Source organism: Pipra filicauda, unplaced genomic scaffold (assembly GCF_003945595.2).
Source record: "Pipra filicauda isolate LSUMZ 115617 unplaced genomic scaffold, ASM394559v2 scaffold101_size5749837_pilon, whole genome shotgun sequence".
Classification (NCBI taxonomy): Eukaryota; Metazoa; Chordata; class Aves; order Passeriformes; family Pipridae; genus Pipra; species Pipra filicauda.
Genome location: NW_024103452.1, coordinates 1,655,852 through 1,666,932, shown reverse-complemented (window position 1 = coordinate 1,666,932; position 11,081 = coordinate 1,655,852). Strand labels below are relative to the sequence as shown.

Here is an 11,081-nt window from a genome sequence, read left to right as displayed (position 1 = left end):
AATCCTGGCAATACAGCTCAAGTTGCCTCTAAAACACAGACATCAGTAATGCTAGGTTTCGGCTTTCTCATCACCAAGTTCCATTATATAATTGAGCTGATTGTCCAACGCAACCAACTCAAAACTTTCCTACACTATGCCTGAAATACAATATTACATAGTAAAGGCATGGACACTGACAAGGTCAGCAAAAGCAGCAGAGTGCTTGCACTAACCACAAATGTGCCTGCCGCAATCCTGACTTCTTACAGTGGGGGATCACATTCACAAATCTCTCTTTCAAGGTATGTCTAATTCCTGATATTCGTGATAGATCACAGAGCTCCACCATGCTGCTAGCTCTGCTAGAAGTGTTGCACTAAGTAGGAGTGCAACCGTTGGGAAAATTAAAAACTCCCTCAAAGTAAACAGAGTAGGTGAGAGAGGGAGAAGGACAGTGCGTGAATAAAATGAGCAGTGGGACTTCACTGTGGAGGTGGTGTGTGATGGCAATCCCTTTTCCTCCCTGTAAAATACCAGCTCTCGCATCTGCTTCTTCAGAGTTGTAAAGTACAGCTATGAACACTAGTAGACTTTGTGGGTTTGTGTCCGAAGTGTCATTGCAGTGGCATCTAAGTAAAAGTTTTTAATATGAGTTATGGAGAGCGATAAAGGCAAAACAATATACACATGGGAACAATCCAACTAGAATTTCATATTAACACATCTGTTACTTCATATTAAAATCAGGCAGGGACTTTTTACACACATTAAAAGCAATGCAAGCTAAAACAAAAGCAGAAGGCACAGCTTCTTGATGTGCTTAGGTTTCATAATGTGATTGTAAAGTGTTATGAAAAATGCCAATTACAAGAAAAGTATCACTATTGGTAGGATGACTGGAAACCAGATGCACCCTACATTTAAATGTAGGTGAAGTCAGAAATATGATGCTACTTTTCTTATTTTTGTCTCCAGTACTTATCCAGTTCTTATTGATGTGGTTTTACAATCTTTATCTTCATGGCAATGGTGCCACATAGAGAGATTATACAGACCTAATTCAAGGAACTGGATTTGGATGCTAACACCTTATCCATTACATCATCTGTACTTAGCAGAAATTTTCTCCTTGCAGTATGAAGGGCAAAAACATGCAAAAAGAAAATCAAAGGTTCTTTGATTCTTAACTCTTCAGTTAAGAAATACTCCAAAGAGACTTGTACTCTCCTAAGCTGGTAATATATAATCACTGGAAGAATTCTCTTCTTAATTAAAGTGTCTAAGGACACAGCATACAAATGGATTTTATTTCTCTTGAAATTACCCAAATTTATTTTGATGCTGCACTTAAAACAACACTGCCCTAAACCCAGTGCATATAAAATATTATCTGTTTCCCATATCTTCTTGGGAAATTAGAAGAATCAATAGCAACAACAAAAACTGAAAGAAAGACCCAGGGAAAAACCCCTAGGAGGGGTCAGAGCTGGTGAAGCTACAGCACCGCATCTGGAACCCAGCCACAGTGGCACGCTCTGCGCTGCAGAAAGCAGGAGCTCACTCTTCTCACTAATTACTGAGACATCTTTTGTTCTGACAGGGGCTCACACTGATGAGCTATTAGGGCATGTGCAGTCAGGAAGATGACATAAAATATTTTTGCATTTAGTAAATTTGTACAGTACAGCCACATATTTTATGCTGTAATTAGAGAACGGAGGAGATTGCATATAAAAGTATGACATTCTTTATCAGTCAAAAAGCCATTTTAGCAACAGGATCCCTCTCTAGAGGATTAGTCACATGAGAATTTAAGGATAATGATGCAGTATGGAATGTAGTGATGTTTGTAATCTGGTAGTACAAGATTATTCTTTGCTGTTTTTCCTTAGTCCACCAGAAATAGCCTTGAGTCCATCTGTGACCTAGAAATATTGGGTAAGATCCAGCTCAGGCAAAAAGGAGAGAATTTATTTCCTGTTCATCTAAACAAGCTGGAGTATGTCCCATACACAAAGGTTCCTATTATATTCACCATAGTAATCATGCCTGATTAAGGGATCTGACTTAAAAAGCATGGAGAATCATGACACATTTTATTTTCCCTGCTCTTTCCTGCCCCCAAGATACCAGAGTTAATTATTACTCTCTTCCAAATAATCCGTATTTACCATGGTCACTCTTCATAATGGACATCTCTAGACCATTAAAGGATTCTTGGCCTCTGGTGTCTAATCAGTGTTTAAATAGCAGCCAGGCAAAGCGAACACTTGGCATTTTAATTTGAGCAGTAGTAGTTAAAAAGATCATCTTCTGGGGACAAATGAGAACAAAAATAATTGCAAAGACAGGAATGGAGCAGTGTTCAGGCCCTCCAAAAGTGACAAAAGTGGCTAAGGAAGGGATGGATGGAAAAGGTTTACACCATCACAGAATCATTTAGATTGGAAAGACCTCTGAGATCACTGAGTCCAACATTTGACTGAACACCACCATGTCAGCTAGACCATGGCACTAAGTGCCATGTCCAGTCATTTCTTAAAGACCTCCAGGGTTGGTAACTCTGCAACCTCTCTGGGCAGCCCAATGCTTACCCACCTTCTCCATGAAGAAATTCTTCCTAATACCCCGTCTAAATCTTCCCTGGCACAACTTGAAGCCATTTCCTCTTGTCCCATTGCTGGCTGCCTGGAAGAAGAGACTGCTCCCCACCGGGCTATGACCTCCTTTCAGGGAGCTGCAGAGAGCAATAAGGTTCCCACTGAGCCTCCTCTTACCCAGACTAAATAATCCCAACTCCCTCAGCTGTTCCTCATCAGACTTGTGCTCCAGACCCTTCACCAGCTCCGTTGACCTTCTCTGGACCCGCTCCAGCACCTCAATGTCTTTAGTGTAGTGAGGGGCCCAGAACTGGGCACAGGATGTGAGGTGTGGCCTCACCAGTGACCAATACAGACGGAACATTACTTCCTTAGTCCTGCTGGCCACGCTATTGCCGATACAGGCCAGGATGCCATTGGCCTTCTTGGCCACCCGGGCACACGGCTGGCTCGCGCTCCGCCGGCTGCCGACCAACACCCACAGGTCCTTTTTCCTCTGGGAAAAAGTCGACGCGAGCATCTTTGAAAAGGCACGGACGGGGGTCCCAGGGAGCAGAGCCGCCAGCGTTCGCTCTCTGAGGGGTCTGTCTCTCTCCGGACACCGGAGTTGGAAGCGACCGGACCCGCCCAGCCCGGTCCCGAGCCCGGTCCCGACCCCGGTACCTCCCCCGCCTCCTTCCTCCCCTCTCCCCTCTCCCCACCGGCGGGGAGCGGGGCCGGGGGCGGGGCCGGGGGCGGGGCCGCTCGCGCCGGGCCGTGGCCAATGCGGAGGGCGCTATGCAAATGAGCCGGGCAGGCTGGCGGCGCGGCGGGGAGCGGGGCGGGCACAGCCCGCGGGGATGCGGCGGGACGAGGAATAGCTGCTGCTGGAATGGTGGAGCGAGCCGTAGCCATGAAGTACAAGGTGAGCCGCTGCCGCCGCCGGGCGCTGTTCTCGGGTGGGCTCAGGGGTTTGACAGGGGCCGCAGCCCGGACAGGAGGCGAGTGGCGGAAGGCTCGGGGCTCCTCTCAAGGCAAGCCGTGTGCGCGGGAGGCGGCCGGGTATCCCTTCCCCTGCGCTGTCCCCAGGCGCAGAGCCCCGAGGAAGGTGCCTGCGGGGAACGAGGGGGCAGCGAAAGGGGACCCCGGGTGCTGTGGGGTGTTGGGGGGGGGGGAGGGAAAGGGGCTCCCCTCCCCGCCTGTCCCCCTGGCGCTGGATAACGGCGCGAGCCCGGGATCGCGGGAAACGCAGAAGGTTGGTGCGCGATGGCAAGACGCGGTTTGGGACAGGTACCGCCGCTTGTCCCCTTGAGGTAATTTACCCTCTTTCCAGCCCTTTGTGTATGTTTCCTTATCACTGTGCTGTTTGATGGTTCACAAGCGAGAGAAAAAAACCCACATATATTTTTTAAAAAGTTCGTAGCCTATCCTCCTTATTAGATCCCATTATCCCCACTTATTAAATAATCGCTTTTAGCAACCTTTTGCCAGAGGTGGTTGGTGGTTAGGTTTTTGGGGGTTTTTTGGAGGGGCTTTTTTTTGGGGGGTTGGATTTTTTTTTCTTCAAAAGACACAAATGTAGAGGCTTTCATCTTAATATTACTCAAAAACGTCTGGGCAAGGTACAGAATTGCCCACAGGGCATTAGATTACAGTACGGACATACCGTAATCTTGTGTGATTGGAAAAAAGGGGGAGGGAAGGAAAAACTTTCCTTCTCCTGCCAAAAATAACTTCAGCGTCAATAAAAAGGTGATTTTGGAAATGGCACGCTATGTACTTACTTGGAGACCAAGTTTCTTTGGAAGTGAAGTCCATCTCCTTACTGAATTTAGGCAGTGTAGTGTAAAAGAGTGCTGATGCTATAGCATTGTATAAGGCTTTTGAACCTGGGCAGAGTGAAAAGTACAAGTGATATCTCTGTAAATATGCATATATTTTCATATTTTTCTGTAATCTCTTTGTTCAGACCAAGCTTTCTGGATCTTTCATACCCAAACTTTGGGAAAGGTCAGAATTAAGTTTTCAAAGCTGCTGATGGTTTCTCAGTCTCATAGTGGTTAAGAATAATAAGGAAAAAAGAAATTGTATAAGATGTATATCAATAAGGATAATCCACAACTTTGAAAATTTGATCTGGATCTGATGGCTGGTTTTTTTTCATTGCATATCAACTGACTGATCTGAAATCTGAGATCAAATTCATCTCTTTTCTCCTATCTACTCTGCCTCTAATCAGTTCAGGTAGACTTTATACCTGCTTAGAGAAGCTGTTACGCTGAGCACATTACATCAGGCACTTGAGGGTAGAAGAGCACTGTTGCTGTTAGTCCAGAGCTCACCAACTGCTTTCAGACTGCCCATGCCTAAGCAACTTTTGTATCACAGTAGCAAAATAATGGTCCTGATTTCTTGTCAAGTCACCGCCTGTCCTTCCTCGACTGCAAAGGAGATCTTGTGTCCTATGTAGCCTAGGGGCACTGCAAGAATAAGGACCGACAGGGTGGCTCAAAAGGGGGAAGTCTTCCCTGCTCTGTAATGTTTCCTTTACCCTGTCTTGTGGGAATGAGAATTTTGGTTTGGGTGTGTGATTGTGTAATGTTAGATAGAGAAAGCTAAACACAGAAAGAACCAGCCATTAAAAAAAAAAAAAAAAAAAAGACAAGACTGAGGGTTTTGGCTCAAAAACCTTCTCCTTAGACTAGAGTGTTTACTTTCCCTGGGAAATGTGAAGTAGTTATTTACACTGTTGAACTGTGACAAACATCCTTAGATCTATTTCTTATCCCTGGAGTAAAGAAATACCTGCTCATTCAGTATTTGTTCTTCTGGTATTTTCCTTCTTTTATCTTCCTACAGGAAAACCAAAGTGTTATTTTTTATGTTGTATACATGAAATAAAGGAACAGAGAGTGTTCATGGCACACATGATGCCTGGAGACATACCATCACTTCAGAGGCTTAGCATCCAGGTGCAGATTCGGCTCTATTTGACTGCTTCTGGTGTTATACTGGGGCCTGTCATTCTTTGCTTTCATTGTGATAGTCCATAAGGCCTCAATTAATGAAATATTGAAATTCTTGCTATAGTTTAATTTAGAGTATTAACAGCAGGACAGAAGTGAAACTGATTCATGGATGAGACCCTGAATACGTCTCTCCATCAGTCATGGCTTTACTTTCAGTGTGACTAATTCCGAGGTCATTTCTGGTCTAGAAATCCTTTCTGATACTCAATCTACCAATTTTTTACTCAAACATTTTCAAAACTTGTTCCCTCTCTCTCTTTCTTCACCTAAAGTCCATCTCACTTTTTATGCATTCTTCCAACTTAATACTCAAGTCTGAATCCTCTGAAAGCCATGGGAAAATCCCTGTGGATTTAAGCAAGTTCAGAACTGACATGACTGTTTAAAGCAAAGACAAATTTGACCCCAGGTTAGGTCTAATCTACCATTCATGTACTAGTTCAATACTGGAGAACACAAAAGTTACTCTAACTAAGCTATGGATAGATAGAAAAGGTTAAGCATAACAAATATTTATGTTGTTTGTTAGCATGTCTTAGTGCTAGTTGTCTAAAATGTACTTTGAGAAACAAATTGCTGTAGGGGTGTGGCTGTAATAGGACAACACATCAGTTCTTTAATGACAGCAGCTTGCTTTTGTGCTAAATCTCGATGTACCACATAACTGCATCCCATCAAGTTCTCACAGGATGCCATTCCAGTATTCTGTGATCCAGAAGGTAGGGTCATCCTTTTCTGAAACAAAACCTAGACTATGATTCCAAGGATGGAGCAGTTACAGCTATAATATACTCTGTAGGAACAGAAATACCACTGGGTTATCATGATCAGAGAAGAACATGGATTGGAGAGGATATATCTGGTCAGCAATTCCAATGCTCTTATTTCAGACCATAAAAGTAAAAGTGCAACAGAAGAAAAAGGAAGAAGACATTATCATAACAGGGCTTTTGTAGCTTGTTGGCTGTTCACAACCAAGACAAAATAAGAGGGAGGAGGAAGAAAGGGGGACTTATCTGTTTACTAAAACATCCAAACTGTTAGTGAAAGAGGAGAGGAAAAAATGCTGCATTCCTTGCTTCATTTATGCCAAAAGGAATGACGTAGATGTAAAGTATGAGGTCTTGATTATCTATTTTTAGATAATTTGTTGGGCAAGGAAGAAAACTAAATGGGGTTTGAAATTCCTGCCATTTGTGCTAAAGCACAGTCCTGTAATATATAGACTTGATTACAATGTCTGCACGCCAAGACAAACAAAATAGTGTCCCTGGGAAGAAATACAATATTCCCAACCAGAAATGCTTGTGAAAAGCTGCTTGTAACCCTGGCAATGAAAGACTTTGAGTGTTGGACCATGTAAAGGGAAAAAGAACTGTCTGTACTTTATTAACCAAAATCCTCTGCTTTGTTTATTCTTCACTCCTGTTAGTTTTCATTTTTTTCAGTATCTCATCAATCACAGGGAGACAATCAAACTTAGAAGTAAATAGGAACTGTAAAAACCTTGTAATATGTAGTATTAGAGGAACAAACCAACAAGAGGAAAAACTGTCCAAGCTTGTGCTGTCTCTCTTGCAATGAAAGCTTCATGATTTTTCTCTCATCTGTGTGTGTACGAAGTGAGGTGGCCAGAGTCTAGAAGGCTTGGGCCTACATGAGCATCAGCACTAGTGAGATGTAGCAGAAGGACTGTCTCCTTCACAAAGCTTGGATGGCCACTGTCATTTTCAGATTCCCATTCTTCCCCCCTATGGCCTCTGTGTGCCCCTCCCTCCCCTCCCATACCCCCCTGTAGATTTATGTATTTGTATACTCAATAGAGGTAAGTGCCTCAATACCTCAGGGTGTTTGAGAAACTCCCACAACAGTATTCAAAGTCTTGTAGGATAGCAAAGTGCTGTTAATTCTGTTGTACAGATGGAGATGCTGAGGTTTAGGGATGTTACAAGACTTGTTTTAGAGGAAGTAGAGCCATCATAAAGCATTAGACCTAACAGCATGGAAGTTTTTGGCGTGATTTCTAAACTTCTGTGTTTTTATGCTACCAACTCTTCTTGAGTAATGTAGCTTTAAATCTATTTAATCGAGAAGCTGGTAGCCTAATCTGTCTCTGTCCAGTAGTTCTGAGTATTCGATGGGGAAACAGAACTATCAGATGAACAAGTCTTCCTTATTTCTTTGATAGTTCCAATTCAGTTTGACTCTAAATAGTACAAGAGGTATTACATACTTATCTGGGGGGGTTTACTCATACTTTTAAGGTCCTGCTAGAGGTTGCAGACATATTAGACTTACTTGGCCTTGAGATTTCTTGATTCAACACTGCTAATTCCAAACAGTGCCATACTGTCAAAAGACTTCATCAAGGGGGACCTACCAGATAGAGCACAGGAGAAGTGCCTAGTAGTAAGACTTCATGGAAACATCTTCTGCAAAGATAAAATGAAAGCACTTTTCAGGAGAGTTCTGCAGCCTTTCTAAGCCAATAACCACTATTTTGCAGAATATATGGTAGACTTTGGAGAAGTCTTATGCAGCATTATTGTGAACTCGTTAAGTGTTGGAGCACAGTTAAATGTTGGAGCACAGTTCCCACATACAAACTCGTCTTTGGAATCTTACAGTCTCAAGCACAGCAACAAGTGGGGTTAGAAAAGATTATACTTGCATTGATACCTGATCAGTGAACATTGAAATCCTCTGTGGGGTGTCTTGGGAGACATTTATATTATTGAACTGCCTGTGCTCCATTATAAAGACCAGAGTCCTTGCAGCAAGACCAGGTGCATCTAGTGACCCGAGTGAAAGTGAGAGGCAATTCTCACAAATCATACTTTCATGCACCAAAACTAGAGTGGGTGTACCTACTGACTGCTATGGCCAACTTTAGAAACAACAGGAGGCAAGAAGCCTATTTGTCTTCCTGTAAAGAGCTTGCATTCATGGCAGTCCTCAGCCAAGCATGAGGTCCTGGTCTTGCACAGAAGTACAGGAGAAGAGGATGTTCCCTCAGTATTTGGAAACAGCAAACAATTTTGTATCTCTCTGCATACAAAAAAAGGAGAAAACCAGGAACATAGAACTTCCTACTTGTCATATTGCTGTTATCAAAGATGTTAGGGGCATGGGAATGCCTTCTGCATACAATAGATGGGCTTAGGTCACTTAAGGGCCTAAGGAAAGTCAGTTTCATTTTGCTTATTTTATTTGGATTAGCTTATCACAGACATTTAAGTACTTAAATCCCATTCATACCATCAGCATTTAGGAACTCACCTGTCTCTCAAGATCTAAAGTTTAATTCCATTTTTGAAATGACATAAGCACTGAAGAGGAGCACATGCAAGTCTCTGCCTTAGCTGCAACACTTGTGGAGAACCCTTAACTTCTACTGCTCCCATTTCTGGCTGCACTTGATGGAGACAAGTAGCTGAACTTCTTAGGACATGAAAGTCCACACATCTCTGTAAGAGCCCACATTCAGTGACATTTGGAATCGTAAATGCGCAAATCACTTTTCAAGATGCTTCTTTATGTAATACATGCTCTCTTAGCATCCATGACAGCAGTGGACATTTATGTGTTAGAACAGTCCTCTGACCCCTGAAAAATTCTTTATGCCAAGGCTTCAGTAGGCTTGATCAGATAGTCATCTGGGACTGTACTACAAAAAGAATATTTATGGCATGTATTTAGCAATATTTATTTGGTCAGGCTACTGCTGAGTAAAGCTGCATTTAGAGGTTCTCCTGCCTGTAAATGGCTGCAGCTTTCAGCATCAGTGAAGCTGGGTCACTTTATAGCAGCTCAGAGTGTGGCCTTTGCATATTACTGCCTGATTATCGTAGGCTGCTCTTGGCAAGTGACCATTTTCTTTTGCCTTTTGGTCTAGACATTGCAGTAGTGGAAACTGTCTTAATTTTAAGGAGTTCATTTTTCCACAGCAGATTTGGATGTAGCTTCCATTTGACATGAAACAGGACTGCTAAAGTTATAGTTTTCAGTCCTAGAAACACAAGTGCCTAGCATGAAAAAATTGTATATTTTTTTTTCCTCGATAGGGATGAAGCAAATTCTCACCTTTTGATTTTTGTGTTTGTTTTAAAAACACTTTATTCACAGTCAGAGTGGATTAGCCTGCCTGGAAAAGGAAGAGTATTAAGAATGGGTTTACTCTACAGGAGTGCAATCAGCACATCAGAAGCCCCTTCTTAAGCAGGCCTTATTGACAGCAAGGTTGAAAATTTTAGCAGTAGCAATACCATGAATCGCTTGGTGACAACAACTCCTAGAATATGCTGAAAGGTCCTAGAAGTAAATCTCAATTCTTCCAATGAATGTTGTGCTTAGTTGCAGACAGTGAGAGGAAGATACAGACTATGAAAATTCAACGATTCTCTAAGGAAATTTTTGATCCAAAGGGTTAAGTACAAAACTAGAAGCACGTTGACTGTTTAAACAGCTTACAGTAGGTAGGGTCATGAATGCCCTTATCCTGTGGACTTTACATCCAGTTAAAATGGTTAAGGTAATAAACCAATTTTTACTGCTATAGAATGGCCTAGTTTACAAGCAGATACCTTCTTTTGTTTTCTCTCTCTGCTTTATCTTGTTTGCGACCCAGAAGCTGCACAAACCAGTCTCAAGCGATCAGGAATGCAGTTAAAGTTGTGTTTCAGCCTGAGACTAAGCAAAGTAACTATAGGTGGTTAAAATGAACTCACCATCTCCCTTTTCCGGGGGTATGCTTACCCAGAAAATGTCAGCTTGCCAAAATTGAGCTGTTCTGGGAGGCTTGTTGACTTTTGGCTGCCACCCTGTAGAATGGAAATGGCTCTGACCGGACCTGGCAAGCATCATCTCTGCAGGCCAAGCTTGGCTCTCCTGGAAGCCTGATTCACTGGCAACATGCTATCTTTTCTTCCCACCAGCCTGCTGAGGGCTGGTAGAAGCCTGGAAATACGAGTTCCCAAGCTTGTTTTGCTTTAGTAAGCTGAAGTCCTGGGTCAGCCCAAGTTGTAGTTGCTGTGTAGTATCCTAGATGGTGACACTAAATTGACTGGAGAAGAGCGACTTTCCCTACTATCAGAATATCTTTTGAGAGACTTGGAGGAAGAAGAGCATGTCCCAGCTCATCTAAGTTCTAGACTTAAAAAAATAATTTTTAAAAAAGTCATATTTTTCAAAGCTGAAGACATCAGATAAGTAAGTTGCTGACAATACTGAGGGCCTATGTCTACCCAGCTATAGTTTCTTGACAAATTGTAATTGTTGTAATTGTTTCCCCAGAGCCGCACAGGAAGGGTTAAATTTGGAAAGAGGGTGTGGTTGTTTTTAGAGGAAGCTTTGTCTGGGAGAAGACTGCTCACAAATGCCAGAAAATGGAAAATGGAGAACTCAAAACACACGTTTCAGAATTCTTTCTTTCTGTCCTTTCCCCCCACCCCCCCCCCAGCTCTGCTTCTTCAATTCTTAAGCATTTAACATC

The 11,081-nt window shown here is 42.8% G+C and overlaps 1 protein-coding gene across 1 annotated transcript in view; it reads left to right on the top strand.

Moving 5' to 3' along the window:
- Positions 1-3,426: 3,426 nt before the first annotated feature.
- NEDD9 (neural precursor cell expressed, developmentally down-regulated 9) overlaps positions 3,427-11,081 on the top strand; it is a 39,191-nt gene continuing 31,536 nt past the window's right edge. Inside the window, exon 1 of the mRNA XM_027745075.2 lies at positions 3,427-3,486. Coding sequence (XP_027600876.2) covers positions 3,454-3,486 — 33 coding nt within the window. The 5' untranslated portion in view covers positions 3,427-3,453. The remainder of the gene's footprint in view (positions 3,487-11,081) is intronic.